Source organism: Pristis pectinata, chromosome 7 (assembly GCF_009764475.1).
Source record: "Pristis pectinata isolate sPriPec2 chromosome 7, sPriPec2.1.pri, whole genome shotgun sequence".
In the NCBI taxonomy this organism is placed as follows: Eukaryota; Metazoa; Chordata; class Chondrichthyes; order Rhinopristiformes; family Pristidae; genus Pristis; species Pristis pectinata.
In genome coordinates this window covers 87,196,131-87,215,669 of record NC_067411.1, presented here as the reverse complement: position 1 = coordinate 87,215,669, position 19,539 = coordinate 87,196,131, and the positions used below count along the sequence as shown (strand labels likewise).

The 19,539-nt window shown below is 41.3% G+C and overlaps 2 protein-coding genes across 2 annotated transcripts in view; one reads left to right on the top strand and one right to left on the bottom strand.

The window, feature by feature from the left end:
• Nucleotides 1-208: 208 nt before the first annotated feature.
• On the top strand, nt 209-11,977 carry srp19 (signal recognition particle 19). The gene is made up of 5 exons (XM_052020698.1): nt 209-334; nt 5,266-5,341; nt 5,816-5,887; nt 5,988-6,096; nt 9,073-11,977. Exons 1-5 carry the CDS (start codon nt 297-299, stop codon nt 9,204-9,206), a joined length of 429 nt encoding a protein of 142 aa, XP_051876658.1. The 5' UTR covers nt 209-296; the 3' UTR covers nt 9,207-11,977.
• Nucleotides 11,978-12,239: 262 nt separating this feature from the next.
• The window catches only part of reep5 (receptor accessory protein 5), a 28,445-nt gene continuing 21,145 nt past the window's right edge, over nt 12,240-19,539 (bottom strand). The window contains exons 4-5 of the mRNA XM_052020697.1: nt 13,292-13,460; nt 12,240-12,595 (exon numbers count right to left, since the gene is read on the bottom strand). Coding sequence (XP_051876657.1) covers nt 12,546-12,595; nt 13,292-13,460 — 219 coding nt within the window. The 3' untranslated portion in view covers nt 12,240-12,545. The remainder of the gene's footprint in view (nt 12,596-13,291; nt 13,461-19,539) is intronic.

Below are 19,539 nucleotides of genomic sequence, written 5' to 3'. Positions count from 1 at the left end.
TATGTTTTACATCTTGGACCATTAATTTTATTTGGTTTAATTACTGATGGTCTGACGGCTGTAAACCAGCCTTTCCCCGCTGATGAAGGGCTGGTGAGCCCGCCGTCACCCCTTCCCCAGCCGCCAGGTCGCTGCCGAAGTAGCCTATACTGTGTCACTTTGGAGATTGACAGCCGCGTTGACCAATGACAGCAGACCGACGTCCTCCGATTAATCGGCGTGTGGTGGGCGATGAAACTTCCGGCGTGCCTGCTGACTCACTGCGGAGAGCCGGAGGAGCAGCAGAGTGAGACAACATGGTCTATCTGGACAAAAGCTACGCCGATAAAGAGAGGTAACGGTGGGAGCGGCGGCGGGGCGCCCGGGGCTCCGCCGGCCCCGGACACCGGGGAGGGGCGGGGCTTGGTCTGCGATTGTATCTGTGTGGGGCTGCGGAACCCGCAACGTCACAATTGGAACGCTCCAAATGGAACCCTGGTGGTTCCAACTCTGTCGTCACAATGGTGCTAGGAGCCATGCGCAGACTGTGGCGTTGAAAAGCGGTGGCCAGCCGGAGCCAAGCCCTTGAGACCCTGCCCCACGGTGTCCCGTCCCAGGGACTGGTCCTGGTTCCAACGCGGGCAGGCCGGCCACCAAAGGTGGGACTGATACGGAGAAGCTGTGGCCAGAGGTCGTAAACTTGTCAGGGTGCTTCCTGACCACGTTTGCTAAACTCTCCACGGTTACCAAAAACCTCTTGGAAGTAGTGGAGGATCAAGGGACCAGTGTTAGAGAAATCAGTATTATTCGAGAACGGTGAAGGGTCTCGGCCATAGATGCTGCCTGACCTGCTGAGTTCCTCCAGTACTTTTTGTGTATTGATCCAGATTCCAGCATCTGCAGAATTTCTTGTGTCTAAGTTAATGATCTTACCTGATAAACCTCAAGGACTTTATGATGTACATACAGGGCTTTGAAAGAGGTGGCTATAGAATAAGGTATACGTGTAGAAGACAATGGGAAGGGAGCTCTGATGAACAAAAGGTTTCTCTCTACTGGTAAGCAGCTTGAATCATGTCTGCTCGTGAAGTCTCTGCTTCTCTGGAATGTGGCATTTATTTGCTGTTGGTATTGCCTCTATCCATCTACTAAAAAGATCAATGATAACAAGACAGTACTTGTAACTATGCACTCTAGGCAATTCTATAAAATCAATCTGTATGCACTCAAATGGGCCTGTAGGCATTCTTGTCTTACTCGGAGGACACTTAGCTGCTTTAGGGATTATTTTTCTGGCAAATATTACATTCTTGTGCCTTTGTTTGTGCCTCCTTCCTCAGATTGGGGTGCCCCCACGTTTGTAGTCCCACTCCTACCATTGCCTCCTTACCCAAATGTGTCATTTCATGAATATCATTAAGTAACATAGGTAAAAATGCATCTGGTACACAAACTTGTTCAGCAGGGGTGGTCCATAACCAGGTGTCAGGATCTCTTGTGCACCCCTGATGTTTTCATAATTCAATTTGATTTGCAGGGGCGTGCCCCTGAAGTTTCAGCTCAGTAACTCCTTATCAAACACGCCACATTCTAGAGAAGCAGGGACTTCACGAGCAGACATGAATCAAGCTGTTTACCAGTAGAGAGAGAGAGTAACCTTTTGTTCACCAGAGCTCCCTTCCCATTGTCTTCTACATATGTTGTTTATAATCATCCACAATTCCATCCAATTTGGAATATTTACTGCAGATTGGATTGAAGCAAATGTGACCCTACAGTTTAGGGAAAGGGAACTGCCAGCCTGTTAACCTGTCATTGGTAGTTGGGAAAATGCTGAAATCAAAAATAATGTGGTATCCTGACATATAGAAAATTATTATGATAAAGCTGCATTGGAATGTGTGTAGTAGTGAAGATGCAGAGAGGCTCTAAGGAGACATAAACCAAGCAGGTGTGCAGCGACATTGCAGACATTGTACAATGTGGGGAGCAAAATGAGGCTGCACACTTCAGCAGACAACAAGGAATGCTGGGTATCTTTTTAAAATGGTGAGCAATTGAGAAATGTTGCTGTTGAAATGGACCTGGGCATCTTTGTACACTTCTTTGACAGTGATCAGGGATGACTTAATTTTTCTCAGATTTAAAGGTTCTTAAATGACTAGAGAGACAAATATGGGAACTGTAGACTCTTCACCCAATGGGGCAAGTAATGGCCCGTGGAGTTGGTGTTATGCAGGGTTTCTGTCTATTCCTGGTGTGTGGCCTCGGTTCTCGTATCGTTCTGAATGCTTCTCCTTCACTTCCCAGGGGTCGGTGGGCATGTTGGATTTGAGCACATTCTTGGAATCTTTTACTCTGCCTGGTAATCTCTTCCTTATGGCAGAGCTTGAAATAGAGTGTACGTTTCTGGAGTCTGATGTTGGGCGTGCATATGATGTGGAGCATCCAGTGTAGCTAACTGATTGTAACTGAGGTTCTTATTCACAAATTGCGGAAACTAATGTGCAGGTGCAGCAAGCAATTAGGAATCCAATAAATATGTATTTATTGCAAGTGAATTTGATACAGGAGTGAAGATGTTCTGCTACAATTATTTTAAGGCCTTGGTGAGACTACACCTGGAATATTGGTCATACTGCTTGACAAAAAACTTGCTTTAGAGGAGTTTAGCAAAGATTCACCAGGCTGGTTCCTGGGAGAGTAGGTCTGTCATATGAGGAGAGATTGAGCAGTCTAAACCTATTCTAGAGAAATTTCTTTGCTTGGAGGATAGTGAATTTTTGGAATTTTCTACCTGGTGGGTTCTCCACTACCACCCTCTCCCTCCTAACACCGGGTTAACTTTGGATCCAATGAGCCAGCTCCCTTGGGATCCCATGTGCCCTAACCTTCTGGACCTGCCTACTATGCAGGGCCTTGTCAAATGCTTTGGTAAAGTTTATGTAGACAACGTCTACTACCCTGCCTTCATCAATCTTCTTCGTACCTCAAAACACTCAAATCAAATTATTGAGACAGGACTTCCCCCACACAAAGCCATTGCTGATCAGCCCCTGCCTTTCCAAATGTACATAAATCCTGTCATTCAGAATTTTCTCCAATAATTTCCTTGCCACTGACATAATGCTCACCAGCCTATAGTTACGTAGCTTGTCCCTGCTCCCCTTCTTAAATAAAGGAACAACCAGAGCTCATTGCAAGTGCTTTCACAAGTTGACGGGATGGTGAAAAAGGCTTTTAGCACACTGGCCTTCATCAGTCAGGACACTGAGTATTGGAGTTGGGACATTATGGTGCAGTTATATAAGTCATTGGTGAGGCCACACTTGGAGTACTGTGTATAGCTTTGGTCACCCTGTTATAGGAAAGATGTGGTTAAACTGGAAAGAGTGCAGAGAAGATTTATGAGGATGTTGCCAGGACTGGAGGGCCTGAGTTATAGGGAGAGGTTGGCCAGGCTAGGTCTTTATTCCTTGGAGTGTAGGAGAATGAGGGGTGATCTTATAGAGGTTTAAAGAATCATGAGGGGCATAGACAAGGTGAATGGTATCAGTTTTTTCCCCAGGCTAGGGGAGTCCAAAACTCGTGGCCATAGATTTAGGGTGAGAGGGGAAGGATTTTAAAGGGGCTTGAGGGGCAACTTTTTTATGCAAAGGATGGTGAGTATATGGAACGAGCTGCCGGTACAGAAGTATCATTTAAGATGCACTTGGATAGGTACATGCAGGGGCAGGGCTTAGAGGGATATGGGCCAAATGCAGGAAATTGGGACTAGTTGGGTGGGCACCATGGTCAGCATGGACTGGTTGGGCCAAAGGGCCTGTATCCATGCTGTATTGCTCTATGGCTCTATAATAACTCTCCTCAAGTCTTCTGGTACCTTGTCTGTTGCTGACAAAGATGCAAAAAGCTCCTTAAGGGCCCCAGCTAACTTTTCCCTTACTTCCTATAGGATCCTGGGATAGATCTCATCCAGCCCTGGATTTATCATCTCTTACGCATTCCATAATATCTAAAACCTCTGCCTTTTTAATACTGACGAGCGCTAGACTATCAAAGCTTCCCTTCTTAAAGTCACTATCTTCCTAGTCCTTCTCGTTGATGAATACAGATAAGAAATATTTATTTAGGACCTCAGCCACGTCCCTTGGCTCCACACATGGATTACCCCTTTGGTTCCTAAGGGGACCCACTCTTTCCTTGACTACCCTCTTACTCCTTATAAAATGTCTTGATTTTCTCCTTAAACTTGCCAAGGAATATTTCATGGCTCCTTTTTTACCCTCCTGTTTTCTATCTTAAGTTCTCTCCTACACACTATATATTCAACACACTCGCTCAGTTTGCCTATACCTGTCACGCTTCCTTTTTTTTTCCTGATCAAACCTTCAATGTCCTTTGTCATCCAAGGTTTCCTAATCTCGCCATCTCTGCCTTTCACCCTTATCAGAACTTGCTGGCCCTGAATTCTTACTAACTCTCCTACTTGTCTACTCACTTTCTTTTACTTCAAACGTCTATAATACTCCCACTGTCCGGCTTCTGAATCAAAGGGCGCTGTTCTTCCCGAGACTTTGCATTCTTTGATATTCGTATGTTGATCATGGGTTGCCTTACTGAAGGCCCTTTGAAAGTCTGGATAAATGACATCTACTGCATTCCCATTGTCTAATCTCTCTGTTATTCAAATGCATTGAGGTTGGTCAAGCAAGATTTTCTCTCTTGAAATATGTGATGATTTTGGTTAGGATTGAGTTTGTTATTTGCAAACTGAAATTCTACCCCTTACATTTGAGTCCAGTTATACTCTCCCAATAAATACTGCTGGTTATTTCCAGAATATTTGTTTTGGTTTCAGGTTTTCAGCCTCTGCATTGTTTTGGTTTTGTAAGGATTTACAAGACTGAAGACTATCTAGAATAAAAAAAAATGTCTGAAAGCATTATTGGAAAAGATGTGACAGGAAAGCTTAACTGTGTTTTAGGGTATTATGAAATAGAAAACTACAAGTTTAAATATAAATCCAGCAGAAACATTTAAAAAGCTAGATGTTGTTCAAGACTGCAAAGCATCTATGTTGGCTGTTTGGTCCAACAATGACATTTATGGTAGAAATTGATTGATAATCAACTTTGGTTAAGTGCAGAAGTCTATTGTCACATGTAGATGAACAATGTAAATTCATAGAATCGTAGAAGGTGCCTCGTATTCAAAATTATTTTCATGATGCACTTGAAAATCTGTTATGAGGAAGATTGAGAATTAAAATTCTTTGTCTTGAAGGTTTATTTGCATTTATCCTGCATATATAAACAGCAAAAAGACCATCGCAGAAGGGAGAAGAATACCAATAGAAAAGGTAAGACAATTTCAGAGTTGCGTTTTGGAGTCCCTTCCCTACTCCTCTCAGACCTTTTCTTTGACCAACATGTCCTTTTCCATTCCTCTTGCCTTGTGATGAGAGTTTGGTTTAGAAGTCTCCATGCCTCTAATTAATTTCTATTTAAAGGTGTCCATTCAGTCTCTGTCAAGTAGCACCTTATCCTGCTTAATTTTAGTTTTTATAGGATGGCTATTATGTTTGGAATTGGCTGTATTCTGTGTCATTAACTATGATTTTTCTTTTAGTTCACTTTTCTCTTCCTCAACCACACCAGTTTAAAAATAAATCTCCTTTTGGCCCATTCTTCGATCATCCTGTTTAATCATACTTACTTGGCATTCACTTTCAGCGAATTTACTCTGTGAAGTACCAAGGGAAATGCTTTTCAGAAAGGTTGCTGCATAAATGGACATTACTGTACCAGCAATAACTATATTTGTGTTTTCAAAGGCTGTTGAAAACCCAACATTTGGAGAAATTCGAGATGTTTGCATAGCAGCAGGATTAAGTGTGGTTGTGGAGGTATGATATTTATGGTATTCTTTTTACTGAATGCTAAACATTTCACTTTCATTCCTGACTTTGCTCCATATACCATTAATATATTTTCCACTCTTTTCAGAATAAATTTTACCCACGCGAGTGGAACAGAGATGTACAGTTCCGAGGCAGAATACGTGTTCAATTGAAAAATGAAGATGGGTCCTTCTGTTTAGAGCAGTTTCCCACACGTAAGCATTTAAATCTACTTAAATGCACAAGGATCTGTTAAATATGCAGTGTATCATGTGTTCAAGCTGTTTGTTTTTACTTATTCTGACCAATGTTTATAACTTGTGTATTAGATAATGTAATTCCATCAGAGATCAGATGCCTGATTAGATTGAACTTTTTGAGGAGGTAACACGCAGGGTTGAAGAGGGTACCATATTTGATGTGGATGGATGTCTGCAAGGCTTTTGACAAGCTCCCACGTGGCAGATTGGAAGCCCATGGTAACCAAGGGGGAAGGCAAATCAGGACGCACAGGTTAATAGATGATGGGTGTTTATGTGACTGAAAGGCTGGTCTCTTTGGGATTTCAGGGCTCAGTTCTTGTCCCTTTTGTTCTGTAATGTATTTTAATGATTTAGACCTGAAAGTAGGAGGCGTGATTCAATAGGTTTGGATGATACAACAACTAGCTAAATTGTTAATAGTGAGGAGGAGGACTTTGGATTGGAGAAACATGTAGATGTAGTTGGGCAGAAAAGTGGCAAAGGGAATTTAATCCCTGGAAGTGTCAGGAGGGAGTGCAATGGGTCAAGGAGATATTCAGTATTGGTATTGGTTTATTATTGTCACTTGTACCGAGGTACAGTGGAAAAACTTGTCCTACAAACCGATCGTACAGGTCAATTCATTACACAGTGCAGTTACATTGAGTCAGTACAGAGTGCATTGATGTAGTACAGGTAAAAACAATAACAGTACAGAGTAAAGTGTCACAGCTACAGAGAAAGTGCAGTGCAATCAGGTGCAAGGTCACAACAAGGTAGATCGTGAGGTCATAGTCCATCTCATTGTATAAAGGAACCATTCAATAGTCTTATCACAGTGGGGTAGAAGCTGTCCTTAAGTCTGGTGGTACGTGCCCTCAGGCTCCTGTATCTTCTCCTCGATGGAAGAGGAGAGAAGAGAGGATGTCCCAGGTGGGTGGGGTCTTTGATTATGCTGGCTGCTTCACCAAGACAATGAGAGGTAAAGACAGAGTCCAAGGAGGGGAGGCTGGTGTCCGTGATGCGCTGGGCTGTGTCCACAACTCTCTGCAGTTTCTTGCGGTCTTGGGCAGAGCTGTTGCTGGACCAATCTGTGGTACATCCAGATAGGATGCTTTCTATGGTGCATCGGTAAAAGTTGGTGAGAGTCAAAGGGAACAAACCAAATTTCTTTAGCCTCTTGAGGAAGTAGAGGCGCTGGTGAGCTTTCTTGACCATGGCATCTACGTGATTCGACCAGGACAGGCTGTTGGTGATGTTCACTCCCAGGAACTTGAAGCTCTCAACCCTCTCAACCTCAGCGCCATTGATGTAGACAGGTGCATGTACACCGCCCCCTTTCCTGAAGTCAATGACCAGCTCTTTTGTTGACATTGAGGGAAAGGTTGTTGTCATGACACCATTCCACTAAGCTCTCTATCTCCTTCCTGTACTCCACCTCATGGCTGTTTGAGATACAGCCTACAATGGTGGTATCATCTGCAAACTTGTAGATGGAGTTAGAGCAGAATCTGGCCACACAGTCATGAGTGTATAGGGAGTAGAGGGCTGAGGACGCAGCCTTGTGAGGCACCAGTGTTGAGAATAATCGTGTCGGAGGTATTGCTGCCTATCCTTCCTGATTGTGGTCTGTTGGTCAGAAAGTCAAGGATCCAGTTACAGAGGTAGGTGTTGAGTCCTAGGTCTCGGAGTTTGGTAACAAGCTTGCTTGGGATTATTGTACTGAAGGCAGAGCTGTAGTCGATAAAAAAAAATAGTCTTAACATATGTGTCTTTACTGTCCAGATGCTCCAGAGCCGAGTGTAGGGCCAGGGAGATGGCATCCACTGTAGAACTGTTTCGGCGATAGGCGAATTGCAATGGGTCCAGGCTGTCTGGTAGGCTGGAGTTGATACGTGCCATGACCAACCTCTCAAAGCACTTCATGATGGTGGGATATTGAGAAATATGAAGGAACAAAGAGATCCTGGAGTATATGTCCACAGATCCTTAAAGGTAGCAGGACAGGTTAATAAGATGATTTAAGAGGGCACTTGGACTGCTTTCCTTTATTAACCATGGGCTGGTCTATAACATCAGGGAAGTTGTGCTGGTTAGGCCACAGCTTGAGTGTTGCGGTAAGTTCTGGTCACCATAAGATTTAATTGCAATGGAGAGGCTGCAGGACTAGAAGATTATGGCTTTGAGGCAAGATTGAATAAGTTAAGTTGCTTTCTTTAGGAACAAAAGAAGCTGAGAGGAGACTTAAGTGCTGTGTATAAATTTGAGGTGCTTGGATAAAATGGGGGGAGGGGGGATATTCTTCTTAAATCTTTCGAAGGGCATAGATTTAAAGTAATTGGTAGAAAGAGAGATGAGGAAAATTCTTTTCACTCAGACAACAGGAGGGTTCTGGAACTCAATTCTTGAAAGGGTGTGCAGACAGAAACCTTCGCCATGTTTGCAGTATACATGCAGGTGTACTTGAAGAGCCGCGACCTGTAAGGCTACATATCTAGTGCTGGATTCCTTCTTCAACCAGCACAGACATGATGAACCTCCTGTATCACAAATTTTCTGATTCATCCTGAAAGGAACATATTATTGAACGCTGGTAAAGCTAAGATGGTGTTTTTCATTTAATCCTGGGCACCATATTCAAGAAGATGTCAAGGTCCTGGTGAGAATGCAGAAAGTCATTGACCAATGAATCAGGTGGCACGTGAGGGAGCATTTTCGTGCACAGAACTGGAACAGTGATATCTGAAATGGTGGAAACAGATTCAGCAGTATCCCTTTAGAAAAGGGAGCTGGATAGATAGTTTATGGGTAGGCCCTTACTGGGCTATGAGAAGGAGCAGGGAGGTGGCTACCTGAGGTGGATCTTCAGTGCTGTACATTTCCATGATTTTCATAGGAGCATGGGTTATTCAGACTAAACACATATCTCTTTTTCCCTCACCTCAACAGGTAAATCAATAATGTTGTATGTCGCAGAAATGATTCCAAAACTGAAAACCAGGACGCAGAAGGCAGGAGGAGGTGATCAGAATGCACAACCAGGTGAAGGTGGCAAGAAGAGCAAGAAGAAGAAGAAGAAGTGATTTCATCAGTGGTGCTGGCTTGAGTAATTTATTTTGAAATAGTTCCTATATTCTAAGGTTATTGAGCATTGTTTTCTTTTGCTTAGTATCATAAGGGCAAGCCTGGCAGCATCCATTCTTTAAATTTAATTTATATTAAATTTAAAGAAGTTCAAAATACTGTTAGGCACATTTTCTTTATGTAATATCCTTTCAGTGGTTAACCTTCCTGGCATTGCAGGTCTGGTCTGGAATTGATGTGTATAGGCAATAGGAGCATATGTCTTGAACAGAATTAATGGTGATCTCGAAATTCTCGTCTTATTTTACTTCTCAGGAGACTGCTAAACTACTTTTGAATATTCAACTAAACAAAGCATTAACTCAAAAAGTGAAAACTGAGTATTTAAAATTTAAACTTCATAGCCCATCTTTGAAGGATAATGTTAAATTTTAACATTTAAAGTAAGAATATGTCAAAATGTGATGTTGCAAAGTATATAACTAGCTAGGTGTAACATATGCTAAATCTGCTGTACATTTTTTTCCTCAAGTAGAAATTCTTAATCCTTTTACTTGAACATATTGGAAACAGCTTTTTATTAGTAATTTCTTAATTACTGAAGCCTATTTCTTTGAGCATAAGATTGAAGGCACACTTGGGAATGGTCTGGATTGTAAAGGAACAAACCATCCATCAAGCCAGTTGCAAAACTGATGACTTAATTGATTGTTCTTGCAACTATTTTCTCCCCAAGAATTCCAACATTATCTGCTTCCACATCTTGTAAATTGTTCTTGTTACTTTCATTTTTATGCCTGAACAAACTTTTCTATGTTTATGGTAAACTGGAAAACAATACTGGGTTTCAATTTATTTAGTTATTCCCTGAATAATATTTAAAATATTTCTCTTTGCCTTCTACTTAATCTGTTCTGGGCTCTTCAGCCTCTCCTTGTGGATTAAATGTCTTAAACTCTTTATCTAGTTGGGAATCCTTTCTATGTTGCCTGGATATCCTGTCTTTAAACAGGTCCAGAAAGTGTTATAGATAGTAATCTAGTTCATGACCATGTCAGTGCCTTACAGAGGCTGGTCTATGAGAATCAATTGGATTCTTGATGAAACATTCCCAGCTTTACTTGTGTTAATTTTGGCAAATAACCTAGGGGTGACTGTCCAGCTCTCTCCTGTTACAGGATTGCCTGGGTTAAAGTTTATTTTTTTTCCAAAATATTGCAGCATAAGTAGTTTGCTCCTGCTTCAGGCAGTGTAATATGACCAAAGACATTGACTGTGTTTGGGTGCTTACTGGGAGGCTGAAAGTATTATGTGTGGCACTGATCAGCTACCTGAATGCTAAAGTGGCAGGTTCATGGGAAGTTATAAAATTGGACCACTGTTAAAGGCTGACTTCCTGATAACAGTTAGTGAACTAACATCTTTTGGAGTATTGTTCTAGGCAGTCATTCAGGATCAAAAGTAATTTGCTTCCACTCCAGTTCTGAGGAGGGGAAAGATGCCTGCATGTGAATTCTTTGAATACCAGATACCATGTTACCAGAACCTCAAAGGAAGCTGAGGATGATTTGAGACTGGCTCAGTTTCAGATTTGCATGTGCATGTTCAAGATTTTGATTAAAGCCACTTCTTTGACCCTCCCCCAACCCCTATTCAGACATCTCCTTCCTTCAGGTGCCCTCCCTTTGTTATCTCAAGCTTTTGATCCCTTTCAACTTTCCCCTGACCTCAGCATGCTGATGGTGATCTGAGGGAACCTTTACCCTAATTCCATCTAGTATTATCCCTGCCACAGCGAGTGATGTTTGCAGTTGTGAAGCCCATATTCAATCCTTTCAACTCCAGATGAAAGTAGCTCTCCTTTCTAGGTTTTCCCCACACATAAATGCCAATGGAAAATACTGCTGTTTGGATACCACTTTGCCCCAAATTCTGCTCAATCACACTCCTCTTATTTGCGATTTAATAAACAAACAATTGGTTCTATATGACAACACTCAGTCCTTGGAGTTCTGCTATTGTTTTGTCATTACACTTGTTGAATTTGTGTAATTCAAGATCAGAATTCCACAGTGGTGTTTATGCTTTGCAACCAAGGATCTGCAATTTCCTCCTGAGACATCTACACTTCTCTATGCTGTACTTTTAAAATCTAAAGTTTCAACTAAGCTTCCTTCCTATTAGCAAAATGCCCATGACTCATCAGTAAATAAAATTGGTACCAAGTTAAATTCACCAAATACTGCAAGTTGTCCTTGTTGGACTCCTTATCCAAATACACAAAGTTAAATTTAAACTCTCTACATAAGTTTTTGTAATCACGCTTCTGATTTAGCCATTCCTTATTCCTGCTCAGGTCCAGCCCAAATCCACTGTTTTCCCCCCTCAGCAATGCCAGCTATGGCTGCAACAGTTTCAATTCATCTTAGACTTTGTCCTAAACCCCTCTCCCTTCAGATTATAAAGTGTTATGAAGCTTTTTCCTCCTGTGGCTCTGCCTGATTTTGTATGTACCTGTTCAGATATTAGATATACAAATGTTTATCGTAATACTTGCCAGATTCACCTCTGAAGGAATTTTACTTTTCTTGCTAAAGATGCAAAATTGAATTGAAGGGAAAAACTCAAATATTGTGGTTTTCAATCACCTACTGTGAAGAATGACAAACCTCTGGCCCCTTCAGCCTTTCCCAAGAAATTGTGACATATACATCTCAATGTGGACTAAATTACCTATATTGTTAAATAAATTGTTTAAAATACAGCTTAATCCCATAGTCAAGTCTCATTTATGATTTTTTTTAATATATACAAAGTTGATTGATTGCAGGGCAGTGCAAGAATATAGACCAGTTTCCTGGAAATTTAGAGCACGGTGACGCATGAACAAATACCTTCTATGTCACAGCATCATGCAACATTCTATGTTTGTTAGTACTAGCTCATGATAACATGGGAAGATGCTGCAGAAACGATACTTGCAATTTTAGCCTATATATGCACCAGTTTGAATAAATTGTTCAGAAAAAAAGTCAACCTTAGAAGTTTATTGGACATTCACCATACAATGAAAGAACGAGACAAACCAGAAAAACTTCACTCAGAATTGAACCTACATCATTGCCAATAGATCATGAATTTTTTGCAACAAGCAATTAAATACTGAATGTAGTATTACATTAGAGTATTATATATTTTCCACTTGCTTTTGGTAAAATTGAGTATATAGATAAGAAACACATTTAAAGTGTGCATTAAAAAAACTTTCCAAAGGCAACATCTTAACACTCTGGATCCCAGGGAGCAAAGAATAAAGGCAAGCTTTCTAAAGGTATTGTTTAAGTGCTCTTCTTCTCTTCACAGATTAGGTTTGCTGTTGCTTTCTTGGCTGGAGAGAGACAAATGCACAAAAATCAATTGTATTTTCAAATATTTATTTTACTTGAAAATCCTAATGGTGCCAAAGATAAGTTACAGAGGAACCACACTACTACCACCAGCTTACCAAGTTAAATTTTTTTTGCACTGTTTTGAAAATGTTCTACACTCACATTGCCAGACATCAATTCTTTCCTCATATTAATCCCATTTACCTGAACTTGGCCCAGAGCCTTCTATTTGTTGGCAATTCAAGTGTTCGTATGGATACTTTTATGTTGTGAGAGCACCTGCCTCCACCACATAGTCGGGCAGTGTGTTTCGACTATTTTCTAGCATGAATTGCCAATTAACAATAAGAAGCTGATCAGCACAGCAAGACTTAGGATCTGTGACATCCCAGCTCAGCCCCTGAAGCAGCAACCTTCCAAAAGTAATTTTCAATGCAATCATGCAGAATATATGTTTGGAACTCCAGGTTAAGGGCTCTGGAATGATGCATGATCTATGCCTATTGCTACTCTTGATCCATCCCACTCAAATAACAGAGCATTACCGAAGGGTTCTCATAATTTTCCTCCTTTTGAATGTTTGCTTTGAGATGGTCATTCTGCAGGCTCAGCCAACACTCATTTAAAGATTCAGTTCAACAGATCTACTCACAAATGTACCACAGTGAAAATATAATACCTTTTATTTATCTTACCATTTTCTCTAATGCTATCTGCAGCTTCTGAAGCCTTGTCACCTAGATTCTTCACAACCTTGTCCAGTTGAGCCTCGTGCTTCAGAAAGAAAGTGCGGATAAAACGCCTGTAGATCAGCTGAGAGCCATTGTTTGAGATGGGAGCCATGCACCAGACCAGGAATGCACACTGAATGCCAGATAAAGAAATATATTCAATAACTTCGATTAGTCTATAGTGCCATCACATTAAATTAAACTTATATCAACTGTTACATATAATATTTTGTAGGATGTATCTTGATCGTTGTTAGTTCTTACTTGGATTTGTTGTTGCAAACCCTGGCACATGATCACCATTGTCACTTCTCCAACTGACTATCCTCATGTTAGAAAAATAATCTCAGTCTATCTTTGACCTAAATGGGTACTGCAAATTAGGAAGACAAGGTACCCATCATTTCATTGATGGTGGGAGGCTGATGAGACTGAGCAGCAAGTGAGCAAAGAGGGGGAAATATTAGCAAAGGGGGAGTGGGGAGAAATGAAACAGGGCAGAAATGGACCTTATTTGAGCATTGAGCCAGAACTTGCGTCAGACCAGGAAAGAGAGAGAGAGTGTGGTAGTAGAGACTTCACCTTATTAATTCTTGGACATGCAAGATCAGGATAGGTAACTGTCCCTCTCCACCAGGCCACAAACTGCTATTCTCTGAGAGACAAGTTTTTGTCAAGTAGACTGCTTTTCACTTCTGTAAATCATTCAATCTCTTTTGTATATTAAGTCTGTGGGGGCATAGATCCATTTAGAGCAATGCACCACTCTAAAGCAAATGCTTCATGATTGATTGGAAAGTTTCTGCTGAGGAAGCTCAGCACTGTAGTAAGCTGATGTTTTGCCTTTTGTGATTAGGGTGTTGATTTCCCGGTTTTACCAAGAGGCAGTGGTGTTGACAGGTGGTTACAGAGTCTACACACCTAGTAAAGCACCTTCAGGCTATATTGCTTGCTGGATTAATTCCTGTTCCATCTAATGACTGGTTTACACAGGAATTCAGAAGTTCACAGTACTGTCCCTCACTGAAGTATACAGTGGAGATACTGTTACAAAGGCTGTATAGTGTTTTGGAACATCTGAAGACATGAACAGATGCAAGCCTTTCTTCTTCTCTTCCCACCACCAACCTCACCCCCTCCCCCACACACATAACTGGCATTAGAGACATATTGTTACTTTATAATAATTCTAATACAGAACATAACATCTGGAATATTCAAGACATTTTGAAATGGATTGTTGCAATTTTTGTTAAAACAGTTCTCCCAGTTCCCACTAGAATGGCTCAAAAGCCGACTATTATAAATTCTGACTACCTTAACTTAAATTCATGCATCTTCTATCCTAGTTCTGCACTATGTTACCAAATTTGATCTTAAAACAGCAAATGCTGGTTTATTCCACTTTTGAAAATGATGAGAGTTCCTGGGAGTGATCACCACCAACAGCCTGTCCTGGTCAAATCACATAGATGCCACGGACAAGAAAGCTCACCAGCGCCTCTACTTCCTCAGGAGGCTAAAGAAATTTGGTTTGTCCCCTTTGACTCACCAACTTTTACCAATGCACCACAGAAAGCATCCTATCTGGGTGCATCATGGCTTGGTATGGCAACTGCTCTGCCCAAGACCGCAAGAAGCTGCAGAGAGTTGTGGACACAGCCCAGCGCATCATGGACACCAGCCTCCCCTCCTTGGACTCTGTCTTTACCTCTCGTTGTCTTGATGTATCAGCCAGCATAATCAAAGACCCCACCCATCCGGGACATTCTCTCTTCTCTTCCATCGGGTAGAAGATACAGGAGCCTGAGGGCACGTACCAACCACCAGACTTAAGGACAGCTTCTACCCCACTGTGATAAGACTATTAAACAGTTCCCTTATACGATAAGATGGACTATGACCTCACGATCTACCTTGTTGTGACCTTGCACCTTATTGCACTGCACTTTCTCTGTAGCTGTGACACTTTGTACTGTTATTGTTTTTACCTGTACTACATCAATGCCCTCTGTACTGACTCAATGTAACTGCACTGTGTAATGAATTGACCTGTATGATCGGTTTGTAAGAAAAGCTTTTCACTGTACCTCTGTACAAGTGACAATAATAAACCAATACTAATACTAATACCAATACCAGATATGGCCTTTTACATTTTTTCCTTTATAAACACAAGAATGGAGAACATAAAAGGTGATCTAGATTACCCTTTTCAGAATTTCTTCCTTCTTGCTTGTTCTTAATCTATACCACATCAGTATTAGTCTTTTAGGTTCTTTTGTTGTATTTGGTCTCCCTAAACAAGCTCTAAATGCAACTAAAGGGAAATGGAGACTTCACAATGAAGTATTTGGATGCAAATACAATCAAAGTGCGCATTTCCTAAAAAAAACACACACATACCACACCTTATTTAACATTTGAGGAATCTCATACACCAATAAATAATGCAATTAAATTTTAGTGCAGAAATTAACATGGGCAAAGTTGGAGGAAGGATATGCAGTGGAACAATCCAAACTGGTATTACGGCCATACATTAGAACAAGCAGATATGCTAAAAGGTGCAGGATCCTTCAGACAGAAGGAAAGGACGAAGAAAAAGGTCAAAATGAAAAATACATATTTATTCCAGTTCTGAACAGCATCATGAAAATTTAAAAATGTCAGGGGCAGAAAGACAATCCAATATGAGGCAGAAATATATCCTTGGTGACTTATGGTAAGCCTGCAATAATGTAGAGGTGGCACGTTTTACTGCTTTTGAAATTCAGCTCCACTGCAGTCAGCAGAACTACATTTTGGAAGCAAAAATTAGACTGAACTTATTTTTTGAGACACTAAAACACTTCTTTTGGGATACATCTCTGGGCATTGTAAAGACAGCATTTATTGTTTATGCCTGTTTAACCCTGAACTACAGCTGAGGTCACATACAGGCCAGACTAGGTAAGAATGGCAGGAGTTCCTTTCCTGAAGAAAATGAACCAGATAGGATTTTTTTTTCCAAAAGTCCAAGTTTTGAGGGGTTGCCAACACTAACACTGAGCTCCCCCCACCCCACATTCCAGGGTTAGTTGATTAGTTGAATTAAAACAATCCCACTATTATGTTCAGCATTGAATCAATGGTCCAGACTCTGGTTGCTAGTTCAGCTGCTACTGTACCCAATTAGCACTCTGAATAAATCAGAATCCGTTCAAAAATCATGAAGTAGGTCAATACGTACATGTAGCAGTGTCAGAGTGCTCTGCACCCAGAAAATGCCACTTCAACTGTTTCTGACAGGACCAGGCTAAATTCAGTGCAGCTGCCATTTGCTGCCCAGCACTTGGAGAAAGAACATTCCCCATGGCAGCCAGACAATGCCCCTGCACCATGGTTGACATTGATGAGACAAAATCTGTGGGGGTGGGGAGGGGCGGAAGAATGGGTCTCCATGAATTATGGAAATGGACACAGGAGTGTTCATTAGTGAGGAACGTGCCAGGAGGGAGGTCCTGTGTGTCAGAGAGGCCAGGAGCTGACTGGAGTGGTCTCATCCACAAAGGAAAATCCATCTCAATAAAACAATATGGCAAGATATGTCAAGATGGGCTGTAGGACATTAACAATATTGCTGTGTCAAAGATATATTCTTATCCATGGAGAGTGAGACAGAGGCACACAGTTACCAACACCCTTCTTCCCCTCCCCCTCCATACATCATCCCTCATTCTCTCCACCAGCAACCCCTCCCTTCTACACACAAAATAACCAAAAGGTTACTCAATATCCTTTATCTCCTCCATATAGGTCAAATCGGCAATGAAAAGCAGGTCCCCTGCACCCCACATGGACACTTTGTGTAAGGTATGACTCTAGTCACTGGAGTGCTTTCCTTTTACAGCTCACTGACTTCAGCTTTAGAGCACTGATACCACACTTAATCAAACACTGCCTTGATGTCAAGGGCAGTCACTCTTGCACCATTCTAGAATTCAACTCTTTGGTCCACATTTGGACCAAGGCCATGGCGAGGTTAAGGATCAATTTGATTTAGAGATTAGTTCTCATTGTAAACTTGCAGTCAAGTGGCTGCTTGCATCAGATTCTTCTGGTGCAGCTGAGCAAACACTTCTGTGGTTGCAGATTGATTACATGCACAGAGCCTTGCACAATGTCATTAAAGATGTTTTGTGCAATTGGGGATATTAACTGCATGATTTCTGGAGTTCTGTGCATCACTACGATCAAATCCTATACTACGCAATGTTATGTGACCAATGGCAGAGGTGAGAGTTGTTGGTTGACCTTGGAAAAACAGATGTGCGAGCAAGGAACTTCTTCTGTGACCATGACTTAGAGATCATGGTGACAGGGTCTGGAATGTGACATTGGTCATGGGGAAATTGCTGGGATCCATTAGTTAAGGTGTAATAGCAAAGCATTTGGGAAAAAGAGTGACACGATAATCAAAGTCAGCATGGATTTACAAAACAGAAATCATGTCTGCAGATTTGTTGGAATTAGTTGAGCGGATGGGGAAAACCAGTGGTGTTTTTGAACTATCAGAAGACATTTGACAAGGTCCCATATAAGAAACTGTACTTAAAATTAAGGTACATGGGATTGGGAACCATGTTGAGACATGGAGAGAGAATTTGTTGGCAAACAGGAATAAACAGATCATTTTCTGAGTGACAAGCAGTAACTACTGAGGTACCACAGGGTTCAATAATTGGGCCACAGCTATTCACAACATACAATCATTTTGTGAGGGAATTAAATATAACATTTCCAAGTTTGCAGATTGCCCAAAGTTGGGTGGAATGTCAGCTGTGTGGAGAAGACAAAGCTCCAATGTAACTTGCAAGAATTAAGTAAGGGTCAAATGCATGGCAGATGCAGTATTATGTGGATAATTGTGAAGTTATCCACTTGGGTTCTAAAAACCTCGGCTTTTTACCCGAATGGTGATAGGTTGGGAAAAAGAGGAGATGCAATGAGACCTGGTTATTCTCTCCACCAGTCGCTGAAAGTTACAGTGCAGGTGCAGCGGCCGGTTAAGGTGTGAATGGCACGTTGGCCTTCATAGTGAAAAAATTTGAGTACAGGAGCAAGGATGCCTTACTGCAATTGTACAGGGCCTAGGTGAAACCACACTTGAATATTGTGTGCAATTCTGATCTCCTTATCCAAGGATCAAATTTGATGCTATAGAGGGAGTAGAGCGAACGTTGACCAGACTGCTTCACCATATTGAATAGAAGAGAGCACTCATGGAAAAGATGGCCTGCTCCTATGCCCATTATCTATGCTCTTCTATTAAGGAAGGATTAGAATGCTCAAGGACCATCCAAAAAATATGGAAGCCCTCACCTGAATAACAAACAGAAATCTGATCCCCACTGATCTCTGCTCCACTGGACAATTCAATAACGGTCTAATTGAAGATGTATCCCTTGTGTTAAACATAGAATGAGTGTTAAACATAGCCCCCCCTCCCTCCATTGGGACTTCTTGCCTGCATGATCCAGTGTTTCCTCGTGACATAGGTAATGTGGTACAAGCAGTGTCAAAAATACATCACAAGATGTAGATACAACTGCTGGGTGTCCAATGACCTTTGTACATTCTCACTTAAAACTGTGAGATCAATGTTTCATTATGTACTATGAAATTATAAGATTCAGATCACATTTATCCATCTACTTGACTCCACAGTTTGGTCCCGTAGCAAATAAAAAAATTGCAGAAAATGATTGTATATGCAAGACACAGATTCTTGGAAGTCATTTTCCTTCTCTGCAAAATCAGATGTGGCTTTTTATCTGAATAATATGGAATACACAGTAATTAGCTCCTGCAGACATCTGTTCACCTTACTTGCATCCCTTTCAAATTATTCCTGATCTGTACCAAACTCAAATTGCTCTCACAACAGTTGGAATCCAGCCAGAATGTAACTAACAAGAACCCTACATTTCTGATACCAAACTCTTAATACATATTCCAAGAACATGAATATTTACAAGAATGCAGTTATTAACAATTACCAAAAGGTATTCAATGCCCTCTGAACAACTGTTTTACCTTTAAACTGAATGGTTTCCTAAGATGTTAGGGTAAGGGAGGAAGTTTATAGAAACTAGTCCAAGACAGTGTGCAGTGATGATGGTAAGAAGGACAGGCAGGTGAGAAGTCAGGATAATTTGCTGAACAATACA